Source organism: Petromyzon marinus, chromosome 64, assembly GCF_048934315.1.
Source record: "Petromyzon marinus isolate PM22_M1 ecotype Great Lakes invasive population chromosome 64, UKy_Petmar_22M1.pri1.0, whole genome shotgun sequence".
Taxonomy (NCBI): domain Eukaryota; kingdom Metazoa; phylum Chordata; class Hyperoartia; order Petromyzontiformes; family Petromyzontidae; genus Petromyzon; species Petromyzon marinus.
Window position 1 is genome coordinate 7,219,244 of NC_133730.1, and position 27,943 is coordinate 7,247,186.

Here is a 27,943-nt window from a genome sequence, read left to right on the forward strand (position 1 = left end):
ATGTTGACTACCTCGTCTGGTGTACAGTCTGCGTGTCTCTCATCATCATCATCATCACGGTGGCTAGGAGATGTTGACTACCTCGCCTGGTGTACAGTCTGCGTGTCTCTCTGTCATCATCATCATCATCACGGTGGCTAGGAGATGTTGACTACCTCGCCTGGTGTACAATCTGCGTGTCTCTCTCGTGTGGACTTATCTCCAGGTCCTCCGAGCTTCCCCTTCCAAGTTCACAATCGGCATCACGCGTTTAGGGGCCGTCCATAAATGACGTCACGCACCTAGGGGTGGGGGGGGGTCAGACGTTTGTGACGATGTGTGACGAGGGGGGGGTGTGTTTGAGAAGTGTGACGTCACATCAAAATGTGCAACTTTATAGACAACACGTTCTACTTGATTAAATTGACTTTTTAATGTTTTCTCCTAAAACATCAGAGTGCAGCGCCACATTAAATACGCACTACAATGACAAAAGTTTCAAGCCATTTGAAACATGTTTTATTTGGGGGGGGCAGAGCTTTGTGACGTCATATTTGAGGGGGGGGTCTGACTTTTTGTGACGCCGTGTGACGAAGGGGGGGGTCAAAAATCGTCCAAAATCGCGTGACGTCATTTATGGACGGCCCCTAAGAGGTACGTAGCTCAGTGGCCCCTTGCCTGGTTTTAGTTCTTCAAGATTTGAAGCTTTCGTGACTGCAAGGATTCATACTCTTTGGTTTGTTCGGTAAAGTCACGTTAGGTAAAAAATAAAATGAATGAAAACAACTAAATAAAATTACGACGTTTCCGAGGCAACACAAGCTTCCGTCTTCAGGTGGAACAGTCACAGCAAAATAGCTGTATCAAGTGGGGAGGCTCTGAGACACCCGAGCTTATATACAGGTTAAGGGGGGGGGAGGAGCCAGGAAGTGACGTGGGTGGGAGGGCTAAGTTAAGGGGGGGAGGAGCCAGGAAGGGATGTGGGTGGGGGAGGGCTGAGTTAAGGGGGGGGAGGAGCCAGGATGAGACGTGGGTGGGAGGGCTGAGTTAAGGGGGGGGAGGAGCCAGGAAGAGACGTGGGTGGGAGGGCTGAGTTAAGGGGGGGGAGCCAGGAAGGGACGTGGGTGGGGGAGGGCTGAGTTAAGGGGGGGGGAGGAGCCAGGAAGTGACGTGGTGGGGAGGGGCTAAGTTAAGCCGCCTTTTGTTATGCTGCAGGGGGTTCTGGGGTATCGGTGGTGCACTGCACGAGAGCGAGTACTGTACAACCCACTGGCAGAAATGGAAATGGCCGTACAATTATAAGGCAGCTAAAGTTTTGACTTGGTTGATGACATCTTTCCAATGAATTTTGATTTAAAGCTTTCGTGACTGCAGTAATTCATATTCTTAGCTCTTTCGGTAAAGTCACGTTGAAGGGAAACAATAAAATAATAAAATATATATTTTGATTTAAAGCTTTCGTGACTGCAGTAATTCATATTCTTAGTTTTTTCGGTAAAGTCACGTTGAAGAGAAACAACAAAATAACAAAATATATATAAAACAATAAAAAATTCTCACGACGTTTCGACCATAACTCAAACGGTCATCATCAGGTGTGTCGGTTTGCATAAATTTATTTTGAAAACGGCATATTTATTTATATATATATAAAATAACGTTTGCGTCACGCGCAACGATTGGCAGTTTGCCCAGGACTAGTCCATCTATTTTTTGAAAAGAGGAGGGGGGAGACGAAATTTGTTTTTATGTATGCTGTCTGAAAGCCACTGTAAGCGTGAACAATCAATCAAGAACTGAAATGATTTATCAAATCTTTCCAATGATTGCTAAGATAGAATCCATCTTCTCGGTTGAAATTGTCTCTGTGTTTGTATATGTGGATAGCCTCATGAACGAATCTCTCATGGAAGCCAGATGGCTTACAAAGAACCTCCGTCTTGGAAAAGTCAATGGCATGTGAGCCTACTGAATTAGAACAATGATCTGCTACGGCCGAGGTGTTGGTCCTACCGTGTTTATATATTGTTTCCCTTCAACGTGACTTTACCGAAAGAGCTAAGAATATCTTTCCAATGGTTGTTCTTCCTGTTCATCCACCAGTGGATAGACCAAAGCACCCTGCGAGGGCTTACGCGTTGCCATTTCACCTTCAATATAACCGCCGCTGAAGATTTCGTTCCGGATTCAATTGACGCCGAGACGAATTGGTTCCGCGGGCGTTTCCGCCCGGACGGCTGTCAATCAAAACGCCCGGAGCAGGTCGACGTCACGGCCGGTTAGAATTTCTTAGTCCGCTTAAGCGCCGGCGTTGCCCCCGCGGCCCCCTCATTGGCTGTCCGCGCCGAGTGACGTCACCAACCCGGATGAGGCGCCGCGCATCCGCGGTGGGGATTCTAATAGCGGTGAGAAGCCGCCAGTCAGCATCCACGTTGAGGTGGGTTTACATTGGCCGTGTCGGTGGTGTTCACAATGGCCGTGTCTGTGGTGTTCACAGTGGCCGTGTCAGAGGTGTTCACATTGACCGTGTCACTGGTTTACATTGGCCGTGTCGGTGGTGTTCACATTGGCCGTGTCTGTGGTGTTCACAGTGGCCGTGTCGGTGGTGTTCACATTGGTCGTGTCTGTGGTGTTCACATTGGCCGTGTCTGTGGTGTTCACAGTGGCCGTGTCTGTGGTGTTCACAGTGGCCGTGTCTGTGGTGTTCACAGTGGCCGTGTCTGTGGTGTTCACATTGGTCGTGTCACTGTGGTTCACAATGGCCGTGTCACTGGTTCACAGTGGCCGTGTCTGTGGTGTTCACATTGGCCGTGTCACTGGTTCACAGTGGCCGTGTCTGTGGTGTTCACAGTGGCCGTGTCAGTGGTTCACAGTGGCCGTGTCAGTGGTGTTCACAGTGGCCGTGTCAGTGGTGTTCACAATGGCCGTGTCACTGGTTCACAGTGGCCGTGTCTGTGGTGTTCACATTGGCCGTGTCACTGGTTCACAGTGGCTGTGTCACTGGTGTTCACATTGGCCGTGTCTGTGGTGTTCACATTGGCCGTGTCACTGGTTCACAGTGGCCGTGTCGGTGGTGTTCACATTGGCCGTGTCACTGGTTCACAGTGGCCGTGTCGGTGGTGTTCACATTGGCCGTGTCACTGGTTCACAGTGGCCGTGTCGGTGGTGTTCACAGTGGCCGTGTCGGTGGTGTTCACATTGGCCGTGTCACTGGTTCACAGTGGCCGTGTCGGTGGTGTTCACAGTGGCCGTGTCACTGGTCCACAGTGGCCGTGTCGGTGGTGTTCACAGTGGCCGTGTCTGTGGTGTTCACATTGGTCGTGTCAGTGGTTCACAGTGGCCGTGTCTGTGGTGTTCACAGTGGCCGTGTCGGTGGTGTTCACATTGGCCGTGTCTGTGGTGTTCACATTGGCCGTGTCTGTGGTGTTCACAGTGGCCGTGTCGGTGTTGTTCACAATGGCCGTGTCACTGGTTCACAGTGGCCGTGTCTGTGGTGTTCACAGTGGCCGTGTCTGTGGTGTTCACATTGGCCGTGTCGGTGGTGTTCACATTGGCCGTGTCACTGGTTCACATTGGCCGTGTCTGTGGTGTTCACAGTGGCCGTGTCTGTGGTGTTCACATTGGCCGTGTCGGTGGTGTTCACATTGGCCGTGTCACTGGTTCACAGTGGCCGTGTCACTGGTGTTCACATTGGCCGTGTCTGTTTTGTTCACATTGGCCGTGTGACTGGTTCACAGTGGCCGTGTCGGTGGTGTTCACATTGGTCGTGTCAGAGGTGTTCACAGTGGCCGTGTCACTGTGGTTCACAGTGGCCGTGTCACTGTGGTTCACAGTGGCCGTGTCACTGTGGTTCACAGTGGCCGTGTCACTGTGGTTCACAGTGGCCGTGTCACTGTGGTTCACAGTGGCCGTGTCACTGTGGTTCACAGTGGCCGTGTCTGTGGTGTTCACAGTGGCCGTGTCCATTCATAACAACCGTCGGTTTTCACAATGGCCACGACAGATTCTGAATGGGCGTTTCCGACGAAATGTTGAATGGCAAATGTCATTTATCTTGCCGCGTTTGTAGCACGGTACAACCAGCTCAGGTTCACAATTTGCCGTGCCAAGATGCATGGGGATGACGTAAGGAAGTTATACATAAACCACCCCGTGATTAATTTACTGTGTCGGCGTCTATCGTGGCCACGTCCCTCGAAGGGTTCATGATGGGCACGTCAGAGCCAGGATTATCCCAATTAATTGCTCACTCTTGACGTGAATGGCCATGATGAACACTCCGAGAAAGAGAGAGACGCTGCCTGGGTAATGCTCCCAAGTGTCGTCCGTACGTTTCGTGATGTTTAAAGACTCGGCTAGGGTGGTGGTCAAGTGCCATTGAGACGGGCCGCTCTGTTACACGGAGGCCCATAGAGTTACGCAGAGATCCATAGAGTTACATAGAGACCCATAGAGTTACATAGAGACTCATAGAGTTACATAGAGACCCATATAATTACATAGAGACTCATAGAGTTACACAGAGACCCATAGAGTTACATAGAGACTCATAGAGTTACATAGAGACTCATAGAGTTACATAGAGATCCATAGAGTTACACAGAGACCCATAGAGTTACATAGAGACCCGTAGAGTTACATAGAGATCCATAGAGTTACATAGAGATCCATAGAGTTACATAGAGACCCGTAGAGTTACATAGAGACCCATAGAGTTACATAGGGACCCATAAAGTTACATAGAGGCCCATAGAGTTACATAGAGACTCAGTATTACACAGAGACCCATAGAGTTACATAGAGACTCATAGAGTTACACAGAGACCCATAGAGTTACACAGAGATCCATAGAGTTACATAGAGACCCGTAGAGTTACATAGAGACCCATAGAGTTACATAGAGATCCATAGAGTTACACAGAAACCCATAGAGTTACACAGAGATCCATCGAGTTACCTAGAGATCCATAGAGTTGCATAGAGACTCATAGAGTTACACAGAGACTCATAGAGTTACATAGAGACCCATCGAGTTACATAGAGACCCATAGAGTTACACAGAGACCCATAGAGTTACATAGAGATCCATAGAGTTACACAGAAACCCATAGAGTTACACAGAGACCCAGCGAGTTACCTAGAGATCCATAGAGTTGCATAGAGACTCATAGAGTTACACAGAGACTCATAGAGTTACATAGAGACCCATCGAGTTAGACAGAGACCCATAGAGTGAAATAGAGACTCGTAGAGTTACATAGAGACCCATAGAGTTACATAGAGACGCATAGAATTACACAGATCCATAGAGTTGCATAGAGACTCATAGAGTTACACAGAGACCCATAGAGTTACACAGAGACCCATAGAGTTCCATAGAGATCCATAGAGTTACATAGAGACCCATCGAGTTACCTAGAGATCCATAGAGTTGCATAGAGACTCAAGAGTTACACAGAGACTCATAGAGTTACACAGAGACCCATCGAGTTACACAGGGACCCATAGAGTGAAATAGAGACTCATAGAGTTACATAGAGACCCATAGAGTTACATAGAGACTCATAGAATTACACAGAGACTCATAGAGTTACATAGAGACTCATAGAATTACACAGAGACCCATAGAGTTACACAGAGACCCATAGAGTTACACAGAGACCCATAGAGTTACAAAGAGACCCATATAGTTACATAGAGACCCATAGAGTTACATAGAGATCCGTAGAGTTACACAGAGACCCATCGAGTTACATAGAGATCCATAGAGTTGCATAGATACTCATAGTGTTACACAGAGACCCATCGAGTTACACAGAGACCCATAGAGTTAAATAGAGACTCATAGAGTTACACAGAGATCCATAGAGTTACACAGAGCTCCATAGAGTTACACAGAAACCCATAGAGTTATATAGAGACTCGTAGAGTTGCATAGAGACCCATAGAGTTACACAGAGACCCATAGTTACACAGACACCCAGAGTTACACAGAGACCCATAGAGTTACACAGAGACCCATAGAGTTACATAGAGATCCATAGAGTTGCATAGAGACTCATAGAGTTACACAGAGACCCATAGAGTTACACAGAGACCCATAGAGTTACATAGAGATCCATAGAGTTACATAGAGACCCATCGAGTTACATAGAGACCTATATAGTTACATAGAGACCCATAGAGTTACACAGAGACTCATAGAGTTACATAGAGACCCGTAGAGTTACATAGAGACCCATAGAGTTATATAGAGATCCATAGAGTTACACAGAAACCCATAGAGTTACACAGAGACCCATCGAGTTACCTAGAGATCCATAGAGTTGCATAGAGACTCAAGAGTTACACAGAGACTCATAGAGTTACACAGAGACCCATCGAGTTACACAGAGACCCATAGAGTGAAATAGAAACTCGTAGAGTTACATAGAGACCCATAGAGTTACATAGAGACTCATAGAATTACACAGAGACCCATAGAGTTACATAGAGACTCATAGAGTTACACAGAGATCCATAGAGTTACATAGAGATCCATAGAGTTACACAGAGATCCATAGAGTTACATAGAGATCCATAGAGTTACACAGAGACCCATAGAGTTACACAGAGATCCATAGAGTTACACAGAGACCCATCGAGTTACACAGATGCCCATAGAGTTGGCGTGAAGGCCAATTTCACGTCACTCTGAGAGAGTTGGCCTGAAGGCCAATTTCACGTCACTCTCAAGTCCAATTTCACGTCACTCTCAAGTCCAATTTCACGTCACTCTCAAGTCCAATTTCACGTCACTCTCAAGTCAAATTTCACGCCACTCTCAAGTCCAATTTCACGTCACTCTCAAGTCCAATTTCACGTCACTCTCAAGTCCAATTTCACGTCACTCTCAAGTCCAATTTCACGCCACTCTCAAGTCCAATTTCACGCCACTCTCAAGTCCAGTTTCACGTCACTCTCAAGTCCAATTTCACGTCACTCTCAAGTCCAGTTTCACGTCACTCTCAAGTCCAATTTCACGCCACTCTCAAGGCCAATTTCACGCCACTCTCAAGTCCAATTTAACGTCACTCTCAAGTCCAATTTCACGTCACTCTCAAGTCCAATTTCACGCCACTCTCAAGTCCAATTTCACGTCACTCTCAAGTCCAATTTCACGTCACTCTCAAGTCCAATTTCACGTCACTCTCAAGGCCAATTTCACGCCACTCTCAAGTCCAATTTCACGTCACTCTCAAGTCCAATTTCACGCCACTCTCAAGTCCAATTTCACGTCACTCTCAAGTCCAATTTCACGTCACTCTCAAGTCCAGTTTCACGTCACTCTCAAGTCCAATTTCACGTGACTCTCAAGTCCAATTTCACGTCACTGTCAAGTCCAGTTTCACGCCACTCTCAAGTCCAATTTCACGTCACTCTCAAGTCCAATTTCACGTCACTCTCAAGTCCAATTTCACGTCACTCTCAAGTCCAATTTCACGTCACTCTCAAGTCCAATTTCACGCCACTCTCAAGTCCAATTTCACGTCACTCTCAAGTCCAATTTCACGTCACTCTCAAGTCCAATTTCACGTCACTCTCAAGTCCAATTTCACGCCACTCTCAAGTCCAATTTCACGTCACTCTCAAGTCCAATTTCACGTCACTCTCAAGTCCAATTTCACGTCACTCTCAAGTCCAATTTCACGTCACTCTCAAGTCCAATTTCACGCCACTCTCAAGTCCAATTTCACGTCACTCTCAAGTCCAATTTCACGCCACTCTCAAGTCCAATTTCACGCCACTCTCAAGTCCAGTTTCACGTCACTCAAGTCCAGTTTCACGTCACTCTCAAGTCCAATTTCACGTCACTCTCAAGTCCAATTTCACGTCACTCTCAAGTCCAATTTCACGTCACTCAAGTCCAATTTCACGTCACTCTCAAGTCCAATTTCACGTCACTCTCAAGTCCAGTTTCACGTCACTCAAGTCCAATTTCACGTCACTCTCAAGTCCAATTTCACGTCACTCTCAAGTCCAATTTCACGTCACTCTCAAGTCCAATTTCACGTCACTCTCAAGTCCAGTTTCGCGTCACTCAAGTCCAATTTCACGACACTCTCAAGTCCAATTTCACGTCACTCTCAAGTCCAGTTTCACGTTACTCAAGTCCAATTTCACGATACTCTCAAGTCTAATTTCACGTCACTCTCAAGTCCAATTTCACGTCACTCTCAAGTCCAATTTCACGCCACTCTCAAGGCCAATTTCACGTCACTCTCAAGTCCAATTTCACGTCACTCTCAAGTCCAATTTCACGTCACTCAAGTCCAATTTCACGACACTCTCAAGTCCAATTTCACGCCACTCTCAAGTCCAATTTCACGTCACTCTCAAGTCCAATTTCACGTCACTCTCAAGTCCAATTTCACGTCACTCTCAAGTCCAGTTTCACGTCACTCAAGTCCAATTTCACGACACTCTCAAGTCCAATTTCACGTCACTCTCAAGTCCAGTTTCACGTCACTCTCAAGTCCAGTTTCACGCCACTCTCAAGTCCAATTTCACGTCACACTCAAGTCCAATTTCACGTCACTCTCAAGTCCAGTTTCACGTGACTCTCAAGTCAAATTTCACGTCACTTTCAAGTCCAGTTTCACGTCACTCTCAAGTCCAGTTTCACGCCACTCTCAAGTCCAATTTCACGCCACTCTCAAGTCCAATTTCACGTCACACTCAAGTCCAATTTCACGTCACTCTCAAGTCCAGTTTCACGTGACTCTCAAGTCCAGTGGCCTTCAGAACGACGCCCTAACGCCGCGTTGGGCGTGTTCCCGACATTCCGACCGCCACGTCCCCCTCCCAGTGTCGCCTTTTCTGCCGCGCCCCCTTTAAACCACCCCCCCCCGCTCACCCCCCGCTCACCCCCCGGTGCCGTCTCCCCCGCGTCCTTTCCCCCGCAGAGTCTCCGGTTCCGGCTCGGTGGGTGAGAGAGACCCACGAAGCGGACGCCGAGCGGGGCGGAGAGAGAGAGGGAGAGAGAGACGCTGCGTGGGGTCACGGAGAGAGAGGGAGGGAGAGAGACTCTGCGTGGGGTCACGGAGAGAGAGAGAGACTCTGCGTGGGGTCACGGAGAGAGAGGGAGAGAGAGACCCTTGAGAGAAGACTCGCCGTGGACACGGGAGACGGAGACACCAGGAGACATCGACGGACGGTCCTGAGAGAGTCGGGAGAGAGACCCTGGGAGACGCGGGACAGAGAGGAGGCTTGTGCGGCCGGGGGAAGACTCGGAGACTCTGGGAGAGAGTCTGAGAGAGTCGGGAGAGACATGGGGAAGGGTGTCGTGAACTGGGAACGCCACAGCAGCAGCTGCTGCTGCTGGTGACGGGAGAGCTGGGAGAGAGAGTAGAGAAGAGAGAGTCGGAGAGGGGGGGGGGGGTAGATAAGGCAGAGAGTAGGGGAGAGTAGAAGGGAATAGAGGAGGAGGAGGAGGGGAGAGATGATTGAGGGGGTAGACCCGGTGCTGCAGAGTCTGCTGGGGACTCTGTTCACCTGGGGACTCACGGCAGCTGGGGCCGCACTCGTCTTCCTGCTGCCGGGGAAGGGCAAGGTGAGAGTGAGAGAGGGTGAGAGAGAGTGTGGGAGAGTGTGAGAGAGAGAGAGTGTGGGAGAGTGTGGGGGAGTGTGGGAGAGAGAGTGAGAGTGTGGGAGAGAGAGTGTGGGAGAGTGTGGGAGAGTGTGGGAGAGAGAGTGAGAGAGTGTGAGAGAGTGTGGGAGAGAGAGAGTGGGAGGGAGTGTGAGAGAGTGTGAGAGAGGGAGAGAGTGTGAGTGAGAGAGAGAGGGAGTGTGAGAGAGAGGGAGTGTGAGAGGGAGTGTGAGAGAGAGGGAGTGTGGGAGAGAGGGAAGGAGTGTAGGAGAGAGGGAGAGAGTGTGAGAGAGAGTGTGAGAGAGGGCGTGTGAGTGAGAGAGAGGGAGTGTGAGAGAGAGAGGAAGTGGGAGGGAGTGTGAGAGAGTGTGAGAGAGGGAGAGAGTGTGAGATAGAGTCTGAGAGAGAGAGAAAGGGAGTGTGGGAGAGAGAGATTGTGAGAGGGAGTATGAGAGAGTGTGAGAGAGAGAGGGAGTGTGAGTGTGAGAGAGAGGGAGTGTGAGAGGGAGTGTGAGAGAGAGGGAGTGTGAGAGAGAGGGAAGGAGTGTAGGAGAGAGTGAGAGTGTGAGAGAGAGTGTGAGAGAGGGCGTGTGAGTGAGAGAGAGGGAGTGTGGGAGAGTGAGAGTGTGAGAGGGAGTGTGAGAGAGAGGGAGTCTGAGAGAGAGACAGTGAGTGAGAGAGAGTCAGTGAGGGAGAGAGAGGGGGAGTGTGAGAGTGTGAGAGAGGGAGGGATTGTGTGTGTGTGTTCCGGCCGTCATCAGTGCTGCTCGCTAAACACCACTTGCCCCAACAGTCCGTTCAAGGCTATACGGGGGATCTTTGTCTTTGTGTAACTCATAGCTTAATAACCCATGGGTTTGTCCCTTGACATTCTGCCAGAAAGCCTGAGGCACTTCATACGGCCTCAAAAATGCACCTAGCCTGGCACAAGCACATTTAATGACTTCACCGTAACTTAATTGGCGACTTGGCCTCAAATGAATACCTGGTGCTGTGGTGTGTAAACATCGCCACTGGGGAGACAAAGGCGGCCGGGCGTGGTGCTGGCCACCCACCCCCTCGTGCTGTGCCGGCCTTCATAGACGCTACTGGCTATTGGCACTTGCCCCAACAGTCTCCTCAAAGTCACGTAGAAGGGAAGCAATAAAATAATAAGATACTTTTATTTTCTTTGGTTCTTTCGGTAGAATGAGAATAAAAGAATAATATAAAACAATGAAATTCTCACGACGTTTCGGCCACAACACAAGTAGCCATCCTCAGGTGAAGAAACAGGTGAAGAAACAGGACTGTCCTGAGAACGGCTACTTGTGTTGTGGCCGAAACGTGAGAATTTCATTGTTTTATTTTATTATTTTATTCTCATTCTACGTGACTTTACCGAAAGAACCAAAGAAGATGAATCATTGCAGTCACGAAAGCTTTAAATCGAGAATTTTATTGTTTTATATATTTTTTTATTGTTTCCCTTCTACGTGGTGACTTTACCGAAAGAACCAAGAATATGAATCCCTGCAGTCACGAAAGCTTTAAATCAAAATTTAGTCTCCTCAAAGGCCACGTGGGGAATCTTTACCTTTGTCATTGGTGCTACTTGCTAGCAGCACTTGCCTCGATAGTCTGTTACAGGCTCCAGGGGACAGGAGCAGGGACCTCTGTCTTAGCTGTCCACCAATCTGTTGTCTGTCTTTGTGTGTGGTGGTTTTTTTTTCCTCTCAGGGAAAGATTCTGGATGGAAGTCTAGGCTTCGCGGCTGGGGTGAGCACCTCGCCCCCTTCCTGCTGCCAGATTCCGCAGTGCTGTTCTGACGCTCGCGAACCTCGCCGTGCAGAGGCCTGAGTTCGTTCCCCGACCCTGACGCCTTTGTGTGTGCAGTTTGTATGATCTCCCCCTGTTATAGAGTGGGTGAGTGGAGTTTGTATGATCTCCCCCTGTTCTACAGAGTGTGTGCAGTTTGTATGATCTCCCCCTGTTATAGAGTGGGTGAGTGGAGTTTGTATGATCTCCCCCTGTTCTACAGAGTGAGTGGAGTTTGTATGATCTCCCCCTGTTATAGAGTGAGTGAGTGGAGTTTGTATGATCTCCCCCTGTTCTGCAGAGTGAGTGGAGTTTGTATGATCTCTCCCTGTTATAGAGTGAGTGAGTGGAGTTTGTATGATCTCCCCTGTTCTACAGAGTGAGTGGAGTTTGTATGATCTCCCCCTGTTCTGCAGAGTGTGTGCAGTTTGTATGATCTCCCCCTGTTCTACAGAGTGAGTGAGTGGAGTTTGTATGATCTCCCCCTGTTCTGCAGAGTGAGTGGAGTTTGTATGATCTCCCCCTATTCTACAGAGTGAGTGAGTGGAGTTTGTATGATCTCCCCCTGTTCTACAGAGTGAGTGGAGTTTGTATGATCTCCCCCTGTTATAGAGTGAGTGAGTGGAGTTTGTATGATCTCCCCCTGTTCTGCAGAGTGAGTGGAGTTTGTATGATCTCCCCCTGTTATAGAGTGAGTGAGTGGAGTTTGTATGATCTCCCCTGTTCTACAGAGTGAGTGGAGTTTGTATGATCTCCCCCTGTTATAGAGTGAGTGAGTGGAGTTTGTATGATCTCCCCCTGTTCTACAGAGTGAGTGAGTGGAGTTTGTATGATCTCCCCCTGTTCTGCAGAGTGAGTGAGTGGAGTTTGTATGATCTCCCCCTGTTCTACAGAGTGAGTGGAGTTTGTATGATCTCCCCCTGTTATAGAGTGAGTGAGTGGAGTTTGTATGATCTCCCCCTGTTCTGCAGAGTGAGTGGAGTTTGTATGATCTCCCCCTGTTATAGAGTGAGTGAGTGGAGTTTGTATGATCTCCCCTGTTCTACAGAGTGAGTGGAGTTTGTATGATCTCCCCCTGTTCTGCAGAGTGTGTGCAGTTTGTATGATCTCCCCCTGTTCTACAGAGTGAGTGAGTGGAGTTTGTATGATCTCCCCCTGTTCTGCAGAGTGAGTGGAGTTTGTATGATCTCCCCCTATTCTACAGAGTGAGTGAGTGGAGTTTGTATGATCTCCCCCTTATCTACAGAGTGAGTGGAGTTTGTATGATCTCCCCCTGTTATAGAGTGAGTGAGTGGAGTTTGTATGATCTCCCCCTGTTCTGCAGAGTGAGTGGAGTTTGTATGATCTCCCCCTGTTATAGAGTGAGTGAGTGGAGTTTGTATGATCTCCCCTGTTCTACAGAGTGAGTGGAGTTTGTATGATCTCCCCCTGTTATAGAGTGAGTGAGTGGAGTTTGTATGATCTCCCCCTGTTCTACAGAGTGAGTGAGTGGAGTTTGTATGATCTCCCCCTGTTCTGCAGAGTGAGTGAGTGGAGTTTGTATGATCTCCCCCTGTTCTACAGAGTGAGTGGAGTTTGTATGATCTCCCCCTGTTATAGAGTGAGTGAGTGGAGTTTGTATGATCTCCCCCTGTTCTGCAGAGTGAGTGGAGTTTGTATGATCTCCCCCTGTTATAGAGTGAGTGAGTGGAGTTTGTATGATCTCCCCTGTTCTACAGAGTGAGTGGAGTTTGTATGATCTCCCCCTGTTATAGAGTGAGTGAGTGGAGTTTGTATGATCTCCCCCTGTTCTACAGAGTGAGTGAGTGGAGTTTGTATGATCTCCCCCTGTTCTGCAGAGTGAGTGGAGTTTGTATGATCTCCCCCTATTCTACAGAGTGAGTGAGTGGAGTTTGTATGATCTCCCCCTGTTCTATAGAGTGAGTGGAGTTTGTATGATCTCCCCCTGTTCTACAGAGTGAGTGAGTGGAGTTTGTATGATCTCCCCCTGTTCTGCAGAGTGAGTGGAGTTTGTATGATCTCCCCCTGTTATAGAGTGAGTGAGTGGAGTTTGTATGATCTCCCCTGTTCTGCAGAGTGAGTGGAGTTTGTATGATCTCCCCCTGTTATAGAGTGAGTGGAGTTTGTATGATCTCCCCCTGTTCTACAGAGTGAGTGGAGTTTGTATGATCTCCCCCTGTTATAGAGTGAGTGAGTGGAGTTTGTATGATCTCCCCCTGTTCTGCAGAGTGAGTGGAGTTTGTATGATCTCCCCCTGTTATAGAGTGAGTGAGTGGAGTTTGTATGATCTCCCCTGTTCTACAGAGTGAGTGGAGTTTGTATGATCTCCCCCTGTTCTGCAGAGTGTGTGCAGTTTGTATGATCTCCCCCTGTTCTACAGAGTGAGTGAGTGGAGTTTGTATGATCTCCCCCTGTTCTGCAGAGTGAGTGGAGTTTGTATGATCTCCCCCTATTCTACAGAGTGAGTGAGTGGAGTTTGTATGATCTCCCCCTGTTCTACAGAGTGAGTGGAGTTTGTATGATCTCCCCCTGTTATAGAGTGAGTGAGTGGCGTTTGTATGATCTCCCCCTGTTCTGCAGAGTGAGTGGAGTTTGTATGATCTCCCCCTGTTATAGAGTGAGTGAGTGGAGTTTGTATGATCTCCCCCTGTTATAGAGTGAGTGAGTGGAGTTTGTATGATCTCCCCCTGTTCTACAGAGTGAGTGAGTGGAGTTTGTATGATCTCCCCCTGTTCTGCAGAGTGAGTGAGTGGAGTTTGTATGATCTCCCCCTGTTCTACAGAGTGAGTGGAGTTTGTATGATCTCCCCCTGTTATAGAGTGAGTGAGTGGAGTTTGTATGATCTCCCCCTGTTCCGCAGAGTGAGTGGAGTTTGTATGATCTCCCCCTGTTATAGAGTGAGTGAGTGGAGTTTGTATGATCTCCCCTGTTCTACAGAGTGAGTGAGTGGAGTTTGTATGATCTCCCCCTGTTCTGCAGAGTGAGTGGAGTTTGTATGATCTCCCCCTATTCTACAGAGTGAGTGAGTGGAGTTTGTATGATCTCCCCCTGTTCTATAGAGTGAGTGGAGTTTGTATGATCTCCCCCTGTTCTACAGAGTGAGTGAGTGGAGTTTGTATGATCTCCCCCTGTTCTGCAGAGTGAGTGGAGTTTGTATGATCTCCCCCTGTTATAGAGTGAGTGAGTGGAGTTTGTATGATCTCCCCTGTTCTGCAGAGTGAGTGGAGTTTGTATGATCTCCCCCTGTTATAGAGTGAGTGGAGTTTGTATGATCTCCCCCTGTTCTACAGAGTGAGTGGAGTTTGTATGATCTCCCCCTGTTATAGAGTGAGTGAGTGGAGTTTGTATGATCTCCCCCTGTTCTGCAGAGTGAGTGGAGTTTGTATGATCTCCCCCTGTTATAGAGTGAGTGAGTGGAGTTTGTATGATCTCCCCTGTTCTACAGAGTGAGTGGAGTTTGTATGATCTCCCCCTGTTCTGCAGAGTGTGTGCAGTTTGTATGATCTCCCCCTGTTCTACAGAGTGAGTGAGTGGAGTTTGTATGATCTCCCCCTGTTCTGCAGAGTGAGTGGAGTTTGTATGATCTCCCCCTATTCTACAGAGTGAGTGAGTGGAGTTTGTATGATCTCCCCCTGTTCTACAGAGTGAGTGGAGTTTGTATGATCTCCCCCTGTTATAGAGTGAGTGAGTGGAGTTTGTATGATCTCCCCCTGTTCTGCAGAGTGAGTGGAGTTTGTATGATCTCCCCCTGTTATAGAGTGAGTGAGGGGAGTTTGTATGATCTCCCCTGTTCTACAGAGTGAGTGGAGTTTGTATGATCTCCCCCTGTTATAGAGTGAGTGAGTGGAGTTTGTATGATCTCCCCCTGTTCTACAGAGTGAGTGAGTGGAGTTTGTATGATCTCCCCCTGTTCTGCAGAGTGAGTGAGTGGAGTTTGTATGATCTCCCCCTGTTCTACAGAGTGAGTGGAGTTTGTATGATCTCCCCCTGTTATAGAGTGAGTGAGTGGAGTTTGTATGATCTCCCCCTGTTCTGCAGAGTGAGTGGAGTTTGTATGATCTCCCCCTGTTATAGAGTGAGTGAGTGGAGTTTGTATGATCTCCCCTGTTCTACAGAGTGAGTGGAGTTTGTATGATCTCCCCCTGTTCTGCAGAGTGTGTGCAGTTTGTATGATCTCCCCCTGTTCTACAGAGTGAGTGAGTGGAGTTTGTATGATCTCCCCCTGTTCTGCAGAGTGAGTGGAGTTTGTATGATCTCCCCCTATTCTACAGAGTGAGTGAGTGGAGTTTGTATGATCTCCCCCTGTTCTACAGAGTGAGTGGAGTTTGTATGATCTCCCCCTGTTATAGAGTGAGTGAGTGGAGTTTGTATGATCTCCCCCTGTTCTGCAGAGTGAGTGGAGTTTGTATGATCTCCCCCTGTTATAGAGTGAGTGAGTGGAGTTTGTATGATCTCCCCTGTTCTACAGAGTGAGTGGAGTTTGTATGATCTCCCCCTGTTATAGAGTGAGTGAGTGGAGTTTGTATGATCTCCCCCTGTTCTACAGAGTGAGTGAGTGGAGTTTGTATGATCTCCCCCTGTTCTGCAGAGTGAGTGAGTGGAGTTTGTATGATCTCCCCCTGTTCTACAGAGTGAGTGGAGTTTGTATGATCTCCCCCTGTTATAGAGTGAGTGAGTGGAGTTTGTATGATCTCCCCCTGTTCTGCAGAGTGAGTGGAGTTTGTATGATCTCCCCCTGTTATAGAGTGAGTGAGTGGAGTTTGTATGATCTCCCCTGTTCTACAGAGTGAGTGGAGTTTGTATGATCTCCCCCTGTTATAGAGTGAGTGAGTGGAGTTTGTATGATCTCCCCCTGTTCTACAGAGTGAGTGAGTGGAGTTTGTATGATCTCCCCCTGTTCTGCAGAGTGAGTGGAGTTTGTATGATCTCCCCCTATTCTACAGAGTGAGTGAGTGGAGTTTGTATGATCTCCCCCTGTTCTATAGAGTGAGTGGAGTTTGTATGATCTCCCCCTGTTCTACAGAGTGAGTGAGTGGAGTTTGTATGATCTCCCCCTGTTCTGCAGAGTGAGTGGAGTTTGTATGATCTCCCCCTGTTATAGAGTGAGTGAGTGGAGTTTGTATGATCTCCCCTGTTCTGCAGAGTGAGTGGAGTTTGTATGATCTCCCCCTGTTATAGAGTGAGTGGAGTTTGTATGATCTCCCCCTGTTCTACAGAGTGAGTGGAGTTTGTATGATCTCCCCCTGTTCTGCAGAGTGAGTGGAGTTTGTATGATCTCCCCCTGTTCTGCAGAGTGAGTGGAGTTTGTATGATCTCCCCCTGTTATAGAGTGAGTGGAGTTTGTATGATCTCCCCCTGTTCTGCAGAGTGAGTGAGTGGAGTTTGTATGATCTCCCCCTGTTCTACAGAGTGAGTGAGTGGAGTTTGTATGATCTCCCCCTGTTCTACAGAGTGAGTGAGTGGAGTTTGTATGATCTCCCCCTGTTCTACAGAGTGAGTGAGTGGAGTTTGTATAATCTCCCCCTGTTATACAGAGTGAGTGGAGTTTGTATGATCTCCCCCTGTTATAGAGTGAGTGAGTGGAGTTCGTATGATCTCCCCCTGTTCTGCAGAGTGAGTGGAGTTTGTATGATCTCCCCCTGTTCTACAGAGTGAGTGAGTGGAGTTTGTATGATCTCCCCCTGTTCTGCAGAGTGAGTGGAGTTTGTATGATCTCCCCCTGTTATAGAGTGAATGGAGTTTGTATGATCTCCCCCTGTTCTACAGAGTGAGTGGAGTTTGTATGATCTCCCCCTGTTCTACAGAGTGAGTGGAGTTTGTATGATCTCCCCCTGTTATAGAGTGAATGGAGTTTGTATGATCTCCCCCTGTTCTACACAGAGTGAGTGGAGTTTGTATGATCTCCCCCTGTTCTACAGAGTGAGTGAGTGGAGTTTGTATGATCTCCCCCTGTTATAGAGTGAGTGGAGTTTGTATGATCTCCCCCTGTTATAGAGTGAGTGAGTGGAGTTTGTATGATCTCCCCCTGTTCTACAGAGTGAGTGGAGTTTGTATGATCTCCCCCTGTTATAGAGTGAGTGAGTGGAGTTTGTATGATCTCCCCCTGTTCTACAGAGTGAGTGAGTGGAGTTTGTATGATCTCCCCCTGTTCTACAGAGTGAGTGGAGTTTGTATGATCTCCCCCTGTTATAGAGTGAGTGAGTGGAGTTTGTATGATCTCCCCCTGTTCTACAGAGTGAGTGAGTGGAGTTTGTATGATCTCCCCCTGTTCTGCAGAGTGAGTGGAGTTTGTATGATCTCCCCCTATTCTACAGAGTGAGTGTATGGAGTTTGTATGATCTCCCCCTGTTCTACAGAGTGAGTGGAGTTTGTATGATCTCCCCCTGTTATAGAGTGAGTGAGTGGAGTTTGTATGATCTCCCCCTGTTCTGCAGAGTGAGTGGAGTTTGTATGATCTCCCCCTGTTATAGAGTGAGTGAGTGGAGTTTGTATGATCTCCCCTGTTCTACAGAGTGAGTGGAGTTTGTATGATCTCCCCCTGTTATAGAGTGAGTGAGTGGAGTTTGTATGATCTCCCCCTGTTCTACAGAGTGAGTGAGTGGAGTTTGTATGATCTCCCCCTGTTCTGCAGAGTGAGTGGAGTTTCTATGATCTCCCCCTATTCTACAGAGTGAGTGAGTGGAGTTTGTATGATCTCCCCCTGTTCTATAGAGTGAGTGGAGTTTGTATGATCTCCCCCTGTTCTACAGAGTGAGTGAGTGGAGTTTGTATGATCTCCCCCTGTTCTGCAGAGTGAGTGGAGTTTGTATGATCTCCCCCTGTTATAGAGTGAGTGAGTGGAGTTTGTATGATCTCCCCTGTTCTGCAGAGTGAGTGGAGTTTGTATGATCTCCCCCTGTTATAGAGTGAGTGGAGTTTGTATGATCTCCCCCTGTTCTACAGAGTGAGTGGAGTTTGTATGATCTCCCCCTGTTCTGCAGAGTGAGTGGAGTTTGTATGATCTCCCCCTGTTCTGCAGAGTGAGTGGAGTTTGTATGATCTCCCCCTGTTATAGAGTGAGTGGAGTTTGTATGATCTCCCCCTGTTCTGCAGAGTGAGTGAGTGGAGTTTGTATGATCTCCCCCTGTTCTACAGAGTGAGTGAGTGGAGTTTGTATGATCTCCCCCTGTTCTACAGAGTGAGTGAGTGGAGTTTGTATGATCTCCCCATGTTCTACAGAGTGAGTGAGTGGAGTTTGTATAATCTCCCCCTGTTATACAGAGTGAGTGGAGTTTGTATGATCTCCCCCTGTTATAGAGTGAGTGAGTGGAGTTCGTATGATCTCCCCCTGTTCTGCAGAGTGAGTGGAGTTTGTATGATCTCCCCCTGTTCTACAGAGTGAGTGAGTGGAGTTTGTATGATCTCCCCCTGTTCTGCAGAGTGAGTGGAGTTTGTATGATCTCCCCCTGTTATAGAGTGAATGGAGTTTGTATGATCTCCCCCTGTTCTACAGAGTGAGTGGAGTTTGTATGATCTCCCCCTGTTCTACAGAGTGAGTGGAGTTTGTATGATCTCCCCCTGTTATAGAGTGAATGGAGTTTGTATGATCTCCCCCTGTTCTACACAGAGTGAGTGGAGTTTGTATGATCTCCCCCTGTTCTACAGAGTGAGTGAGTGGAGTTTGTATGATCTCCCCCTGTTCTACAGAGTGAGTGGAGTTTGTATGATCTCCCCATGTTCTACAGAGTGAGTGAGTGGAGTTTGTATGATCTCCCCCTGTTCTACAGAGTGAGTGAGAGGAGTTTGTATGACCTCCCCCTGTTCTACAGAGTAAGTGGAGTTTGTATGATCTCCCCTTGTTCTACAGAGTGAGTGAGTGGAGTTTGTATGATCTCCTCCTGTTCTACAGAGTGAGTGAGTGGAGTTTGTGTGATCTCCTCCTGTTCTACAGAGTGAGTGAGTGGAGTTTGTGTGATCTCCCCCTGTTCTATAGAGTGAGTGAGTGGAGTTTGTATGATCTCCCCCTGTTCTACAGAGTGAGTGAGTAGAGTTTGTATGATCTCCCCTTGTTCTGCAGAGTGAGTGGAGTTTGTGTGATATCCCCCTGTTCTACAGAGTGAGTGGAGTTTGTATGATCTCCCCCTGTTCTACAGAGTGTGTGTGGAGTTTGTATGATCTCCAACTGTTCTACAGAGTGAGTGAGTGGAGTTTGTATGATCTCCCCCTGTTCTACAGAGTGAGTGGAGTTTGTATGATCTCCCCCTGTTCTACAGAGTGTGTGAGTGGAGTTTATATGATCTCCCCCTGTTCTGCAGAGTGAGTGGAGTTTGTATGATCTCCCCCTGTTATAGAGTGAGTGAGTGGAGTTTGTATGATCTCCCCTGTTCTACAGAGTGAGTGGAGTTTGTATGATCTCCCCCTGTTATAGAGTGAGTGAGTGGAGTTTGTATGATCTCCCCCTGTTCTACAGAGTGAGTGAGTGGAGTTTGTATGATCTCCCCCTGTTCTGCAGAGTGAGTGAGTGGAGTTTGTATGATCTCCCCCTGTTCTACAGAGTGAGTGGAGTTTGTATGATCTCCCCCTGTTATAGAGTGAGTGAGTGGAGTTTGTATGATCTCCCCCTGTTCTGCAGAGTGAGTGGAGTTTGTATGATCTCCCCCTGTTATAGAGTGAGTGAGTGGAGTTTGTATGATCTCCCCTGTTCTACAGAGTGAGTGGAGTTTGTATGATCTCCCCCTGTTATAGAGTGAGTGAGTGGAGTTTGTATGATCTCCCCCTGTTCTACAGAGTGAGTGAGTGGAGTTTGTATGATCTCCCCCTGTTCTGCAGAGTGAGTGGAGTTTGTATGATCTCCCCCTATTCTACAGAGTGAGTGAGTGGAGTTTGTATGATCTCCCCCTGTTCTATAGAGTGAGTGGAGTTTGTATGATCTCCCCCTGTTCTACAGAGTGAGTGAGTGGAGTTTGTATGATCTCCCCCTGTTCTGCAGAGTGAGTGGAGTTTGTATGATCTCCCCCTGTTATAGAGTGAGTGAGTGGAGTTTGTATGATCTCCCCTGTTCTGCAGAGTGAGTGGAGTTTGTATGATCTCCCCCTGTTATAGAGTGAGTGGAGTTTGTATGATCTCCCCCTGTTCTACAGAGTGAGTGGAGTTTGTATGATCTCCCCCTGTTCTGCAGAGTGTGTGCAGTTTGTATGATCTCCCCCTGTTCTACAGAGTGAGTGAGTGGAGTTTGTATGATCTCCCCCTGTTCTGCAGAGTGAGTGGAGTTTGTATGATCTCCCCCTATTCTACAGAGTGAGTGAGTGGAGTTTGTATGATCTCCCCCTGTTCTACAGAGTGAGTGGAGTTTGTATGATCTCCCCCTGTTATAGAGTGAGTGAGTGGCGTTTGTATGATCTCCCCCTGTTCTTCAGAGTGAGTGGAGTTTGTATGATCTCCCCCTGTTATAGAGTGAGTGAGTGGAGTTTGTATGATCTCCCCTGTTCTACAGAGTGAGTGGAGTTTGTATGATCTCCCCCTGTTATAGAGTGAGTGAGTGGAGTTTGTATGATCTCCCCCTGTTCTACAGAGTGAGTGAGTGGAGTTTGTATGATCTCCCCCTGTTCTGCAGAGTGAGTGAGTGGAGTTTGTATGATCTCCCCCTGTTCTACAGAGTGAGTGGAGTTTGTATGATCTCCCCCTGTTATAGAGTGAGTGAGTGGAGTTTGTATGATCTCCCCCTGTTCTGCAGAGTGAGTGGAGTTTGTATGATCTCCCCCTGTTATAGAGTGAGTGAGTGAGTGGAGTTTGTATGATCTCCCCTGTTCTACAGAGTGAGTGAGTGGAGTTTGTATGATCTCCCCCTGTTCTGCAGAGTGAGTGGAGTTTGTATGATCTCCCCCTATTCTACAGAGTGAGTGAGTGGAGTTTGTATGATCTCCCCCTGTTCTATAGAGTGAGTGGAGTTTGTATGATCTCCCCCTGTTCTACAGAGTGAGTGAGTGGAGTTTGTATGATCTCCCCCTGTTCTGCAGAGTGAGTGGAGTTTGTATGATCTCCCCCTGTTATAGAGTGAGTGAGTGGAGTTTGTATGATCTCCCATGTTCTGCAGAGTGAGTGGAGTTTGTATGATCTCCCCCTGTTATAGAGTGAGTGGAGTTTGTATGATCTCCCCCTGTTCTACAGAGTGAGTGGAGTTTGTATGATCTCCCCCTGTTATAGAGTGAGTGAGTGGAGTTTGTATGATCTCCCCCTGTTCTGCAGAGTTAGTGGAGTTTGTATGATCTCCCCCTGTTATAGAGTGAGTGAGTGGAGTTTGTATGATCTCCCCTGTTCTACAGAGTGAGTGGAGTTTGTATGATCTCCCCCTGTTCTGCAGAGTGTGTGCAGTTTGTATGATCTCCCCCTGTTCTACAGAGTGAGTGAGTGGAGTTTGTATGATCTCCCCCTGTTCTGCAGAGTGAGTGGAGTTTGTATGATCTCCCCCTATTCTACAGAGTGAGTGAGTGGAGTTTGTATGATCTCCCCCTGTTCTACAGAGTGAGTGGAGTTTGTATGATCTCCCCCTGTTATAGAGTGAGTGAGTGGAGTTTGTATGATCTCCCCCTGTTCTGCAGAGTGAGTGGAGTTTGTATGATCTCCCCCTGTTATAGAGTGAGTGAGTGGAGTTTGTATGATCTCCCCTGTTCTACAGAGTGAGTGGAGTTTGTATGATCTCCCCCTGTTATAGAGTGAGTGAGTGGAGTTTGTATGATCTCCCCCTGTTCTACAGAGTGAGTGAGTGGAGTTTGTATGATCTCCCCCTGTTCTGCAGAGTGAGTGGAGTTTGTATGATCTCCCCCTATTCTACAGAGTGAGTGAGTGGAGTTTGTATGATCTCCCCCTGTTCTATAGAGTGAGTGGAGTTTGTATGATCTCCCCCTGTTCTACAGAGTGAGTGAGTGGAGTTTGTATGATCTCCCCCTGTTCTGCAGAGTGAGTGGAGTTTGTATGATCTCCCCCTGTTATAGAGTGAGTGAGTGGAGTTTGTATGATCTCCCCTGTTCTGCAGAGTGAGTGGAGTTTGTATGATCTCCCCCTGTTATAGAGTGAGTGGAGTTTGTATGATCTCCCCCTGTTCTACAGAGTGAGTGGAGTTTGTATGATCTCCCCCTGTTCTGCAGAGTGTGTGCAGTTTGTATGATCTCCCCCTGTTCTACAGAGTGAGTGAGTGGAGTTTGTATGATCTCCCCCTGTTCTGCAGAGTGAGTGGAGTTTGTATGATCTCCCCCTATTCTACAGAGTGAGTGAGTGGAGTTTGTATGATCTCCCCCTGTTCTACAGAGTGAGTGGAGTTTGTATGATCTCCCCCTGTTATAGAGTGAGTGAGTGGCGTTTGTATGATCTCCCCCTGTTCTGCAGAGTGAGTGGAGTTTGTATGATCTCCCCCTGTTATAGAGTGAGTGAGTGGAGTTTGTATGATCTCCCCTGTTCTACAGAGTGAGTGGAGTTTGTATGATCTCCCCCTGTTATAGAGTGAGTGAGTGGAGTTTGTATGATCTCCCCCTGTTCTACAGAGTGAGTGAGTGGAGTTTGTATGATCTCCCCCTGTTCTGCAGAGTGAGTGAGTGGAGTTTGTATGATCTCCCCCTGTTCTACAGAGTGAGTGGAGTTTGTATGATCTCCCCCTGTTATAGAGTGAGTGAGTGGAGTTTGTATGATCTCCCCCTGTTCTGCAGAGTGAGTGGAGTTTGTATGATCTCCCCCTGTTATAGAGTGAGTGAGTGAGTGGAGTTTGTATGATCTCCCCTGTTCTACAGAGTGAGTGAGTGGAGTTTGTATGATCTCCCCCTGTTCTGCAGAGTGAGTGGAGTTTGTATGATCTCCCCCTATTCTACAGAGTGAGTGAGTGGAGTTTGTATGATCTCCCCCTGTTCTATAGAGTGAGTGGAGTTTGTATGATCTCCCCCTGTTCTACAGAGTGAGTGAGTGGAGTTTGTATGATCTCCCCCTGTTCTGCAGAGTGAGTGGAGTTTGTATGATCTCCCCCTGTTATAGAGTGAGTGAGTGGAGTTTGTATGATCTCCCATGTTCTGCAGAGTGAGTGGAGTTTGTATGATCTCCCCCTGTTATAGAGTGAGTGGAGTTTGTATGATCTCCCCCTGTTCTACAGAGTGAGTGGAGTTTGTATGATCTCCCCCTGTTATAGAGTGAGTGAGTGGAGTTTGTATGATCTCCCCCTGTTCTGCAGAGTGAGTGGAGTTTGTATGATCTCCCCCTGTTATAGAGTGAGTGAGTGGAGTTTGTATGATCTCCCCTGTTCTACAGAGTGAGTGGAGTTTGTATGATCTCCCCCTGTTCTGCAGAGTGTGTGCAGTTTGTATGATCTCCCCCTGTTCTACAGAGTGAGTGAGTGGAGTTTGTATGATCTCCCCCTGTTCTGCAGAGTGAGTGGAGTTTGTATGATCTCCCCCTATTCTACAGAGTGAGTGAGTGGAGTTTGTATGATCTCCCCCTGTTCTACAGAGTGAGTGGAGTTTGTATGATCTCCCCCTGTTATAGAGTGAGTGAGTGGAGTTTGTATGATCTCCCCCTGTTCTGCAGAGTGAGTGGAGTTTGTATGATCTCCCCCTGTTATAGAGTGAGTGAGTGGAGTTTGTATGATCTCCCCTGTTCTACAGAGTGAGTGGAGTTTGTATGATCTCCCCCTGTTATAGAGTGAGTGAGTGGAGTTTGTATGATCTCCCCCTGTTCTACAGAGTGAGTGAGTGGAGTTTGTATGATCTCCCCCTGTTCTGCAGAGTGAGTGAGTGGAGTTTGTATGATCTCCCCCTGTTCTACAGAGTGAGTGGAGTTTGTATGATCTCCCCCTGTTATAGAGTGAGTGAGTGGAGTTTGTATGATCTCCCCCTGTTCTGCAGAGTGAGTGGAGTTTGTATGATCTCCCCCTGTTATAGAGTGAGTGAGTGGAGTTTGTATGATCTCCCCTGTTCTACAGAGTGAGTGGAGTTTGTATGATCTCCCCCTGTTCTGCAGAGTGTGTGCAGTTTGTATGATCTCCCCCTGTTCTACAGAGTGAGTGAGTGGAGTTTGTATGATCTCCCCCTGTTCTGCAGAGTGAGTGGAGTTTGTATGATCTCCCCCTATTCTACAGAGTGAGTGAGTGGAGTTTGTATGATCTCCCCCTGTTCTACAGAGTGAGTGGAGTTTGTATGATCTCCCCCTGTTATAGAGTGAGTGAGTGGAGTTTGTATGATCTCCCCCTGTTCTGCAGAGTGAGTGGAGTTTGTATGATCTCCCCCTGTTATAGAGTGAGTGAGTGGAGTTTGTATGATCTCCCCTGTTCTACAGAGTGAGTGGAGTTTGTATGATCTCCCCCTGTTATAGAGTGAGTGAGTGGAGTTTGTATGATCTCCCCCTGTTCTACAGAGTGAGTGAGTGGAGTTTGTATGATCTCCCCCTGTTCTGCAGAGTGAGTGAGTGGAGTTTGTATGATCTCCCCCTGTTCTACAGAGTGAGTGGAGTTTGTATGATCTCCCCCTGTTATAGAGTGAGTGAGTGGAGTTTGTATGATCTCCCCCTGTTCTGCAGAGTGAGTGGAGTTTGTATGATCTCCCCCTGTTATAGAGTGAGTGAGTGGAGTTTGTATGATCTCCCCTGTTCCGCAGAGTGAGTGGAGTTTGTATGATCTCCCCCTGTTATAGAGTGAGTGAGTGGAGTTTGTATGATCTCGCCCTGTTCTACAGAGTGAGTGAGTGGAGTTTGTATGATCTCCCCCTGTTCTGCAGAGTGAGTGGAGTTTGTATGATCTCCCCCTATTCTACAGAGTGAGTGAGTGGAGTTTGTATGATCTCCCCCTGTTCTATAGAGTGAGTGGAGTTTGTATGATCTCCCCCTGTTCTACAGAGTGAGTGAGTGGAGTTTGTATGATCTCCCCCTGTTCTGCAGAGTGAGTGGAGTTTGTATGATCTCCCCCTGTTATAGAGTGAGTGAGTGGAGTTTGTATGATCTCCCCTGTTCTGCAGAGTGAGTGGAGTTTGTATGATCTCCCCCTGTTATAGAGTGAGTGGAGTTTGTATGATCTCCCCCTGTTCTACAGAGTGAGTGGAGTTTGTATGATCTCCCCCTGTTCTGCAGAGTGAGTGGAGTTTGTATGATCTCCCCCTGTTCTGCAGAGTGAGTGGAGTTTGTATGATCTCCCCCTGTTATAGAGTGAGTGGAGTTTGTATGATCTCCCCCTGTTCTGCAGAGTGAGTGAGTGGAGTTTGTATGATCTCCCCCTGTTCTACAGAGTGAGTGAGTGGAGTTTGTATGATCTCCCCCTGTTCTACAGAGTGAGTGAGTGGAGTTTGTATGATCTCCCCCTGTTCTACAGAGTGAGTGAGTGGAGTTTGTATAATCTCCCCCTGTTATACAGAGTGAGTGGAGTTTGTATGATCTCCCCCTGTTATAGAGTGAGTGAGTGGAGTTCGTATGATCTCCCCCTGTTCTGCAGAGTGAGTGGAGTTTGTATGATCTCCCCCTGTTCTACAGAGTGAGTGAGTGGAGTTTGTATGATCTCCCCCTGTTCTGCAGAGTGAGTGGAGTTTGTATGATCTCCCCCTGTTATAGAGTGAATGGAGTTTGTATGATCTCCCCCTGTTCTACAGAGTGAGTGGAGTTTGTATGATCTCCCCCTGTTCTACAGAGTGAGTGGAGTTTGTATGATCTCCCCCTGTTATAGAGTGAATGGAGTTTGTATGATCTCCCCCTGTTCTACACAGAGTGAGTGGAGTTTGTATGATCTCCCCCTGTTCTACAGAGTGAGTGAGTGGAGTTTGTATGATCTCCCCCTGTTATAGAGTGAGTGGAGTTTGTATGATCTCCCCCTGTTATAGAGTGAGTGAGTGGAGTTTGTATGATCTCCCCCTGTTCTACAGAGTGAGTGGAGTTTGTATGATCTCCCCCTGTTATAGAGTGAGTGAGTGGAGTTTGTATGATCTCCCCCTGTTCTACAGAGTGAGTGAGTGGAGTTTGTATGATCTCCCCCTGTTCTACAGAGTGAGTGGAGTTTGTATGATCTCCCCCTGTTATAGAGTGAGTGAGTGGAGTTTGTATGATCTCCCCCTGTTCTACAGAGTGAGTGAGTGGAGTTTGTATGATCTCCCCCTGTTCTGCAGAGTGAGTGGAGTTTGTATGATCTCCCCCTATTCTACAGAGTGAGTGAGTGGAGTTTGTATGATCTCCCCCTGTTCTACAGAGTGAGTGGAGTTTGTATGATCTCCCCCTGTTATAGAGTGAGTGAGTGGAGTTTGTATGATCTCCCCCTGTTCTGCAGAGTGAGTGGAGTTTGTATGATCTCCCCCTGTTATAGAGTGAGTGAGTGGAGTTTGTATGATCTCCCCTGTTCTACAGAGTGAGTGGAGTTTGTATGATCTCCCCCTGTTATAGAGTGAGTGAGTGGAGTTTGTATGATCTCCCCCTGTTCTACAGAGTGAGTGAGTGGAGTTTGTATGATCTCCCCCTGTTCTGCAGAGTGAGTGGAGTTTCTATGATCTCCCCCTATTCTACAGAGTGAGTGAGTGGAGTTTGTATGATCTCCCCCTGTTCTATCGAGTGAGTGGAGTTTGTATGATCTCCCCCTGTTCTACAGAGTGAGTGAGTGGAGTTTGTATGATCTCCCCCTGTTCTGCAGAGTGAGTGGAGTTTGTATGATCTCCCCCTGTTATAGAGTGAGTGAGTGGAGTTTGTATGATCTCCCCTGTTCTGCAGAGTGAGTGGAGTTTGTATGATCTCCCCCTGTTATAGAGTGAGTGGAGTTTGTATGATCTCCCCCTGTTCTACAGAGTGAGTGGAGTTTGTATGATCTCCCCCTGTTCTGCAGAGTGAGTGGAGTTTGTATGATCTCCCCCTGTTCTGCAGAGTGAGTGGAGTTTGTATGATCTCCCCCTGTTATAGAGTGAGTGGAGTTTGTATGATCTCCCCCTGTTCTGCAGAGTGAGTGAGTGGAGTTTGTATGATCTCCCCCTGTTCTACAGAGTGAGTGAGTGGAGTTTGTATGATCTCCCCCTGTTCTACAGAGTGAGTGAGTGAGTGGAGTTTGTATGATCTCCCCATGTTCTACAGAGTGAGTGAGTGGAGTTTGTATAATCTCCCCCTGTTATACAGAGTGAGTGGAGTTTGTATGATCTCCCCCTGTTATAGAGTGAGTGAGTGGAGTTCGTATGATCTCCCCCTGTTCTGCAGAGTGAGTGGAGTTTGTATGATCTCCCCCTGTTCTACAGAGTGAGTGAGTGGAGTTTGTATGATCTCCCCCTGTTCTGCAGAGTGAGTGGAGTTTGTATGATCTCCCCCTGTTATAGAGTGAATGGAGTTTGTATGATCTCCCCCTGTTCTACAGAGTGAGTGGAGTTTGTATGATCTCCCCCTGTTCTACAGAGTGAGTGGAGTTTGTATGATCTCCCCCTGTTATAGAGTGAATGGAGTTTGTATGATCTCCCCCTGTTCTACACAGAGTGAGTGGAGTTTGTATGATCTCCCCCTGTTCTACAGAGTGAGTGAGTGGAGTTTGTATGATCTCCCCCTGTTCTACAGAGTGAGTGGAGTTTGTATGATCTCCCC

The 27,943-nt window shown here is 47.8% G+C and overlaps 1 protein-coding gene across 2 annotated transcripts in view; it reads left to right on the forward strand.

Annotated features, from left to right (window-relative positions):
- Positions 1-2,022: 2,022 nt before the first annotated feature.
- Positions 2,023-27,943, forward strand: part of SLC39A11 (solute carrier family 39 member 11) — a 48,209-nt gene continuing 22,288 nt past the window's right edge. Inside the window, exons 1-3 of one of the 2 annotated variants that reach the window (XM_076054116.1) lie at positions 2,023-2,416; positions 8,925-9,571; positions 11,327-11,365. In XM_076054116.1, coding sequence (XP_075910231.1) covers positions 9,461-9,571; positions 11,327-11,365 — 150 coding nt within the window. In that variant the 5' untranslated portion in view covers positions 2,023-2,416; positions 8,925-9,460. The remainder of the gene's footprint in view (positions 2,417-8,924; positions 9,572-11,326; positions 11,366-27,943) is intronic. The other variant, XM_032980309.2, reaches the window with a different exon arrangement.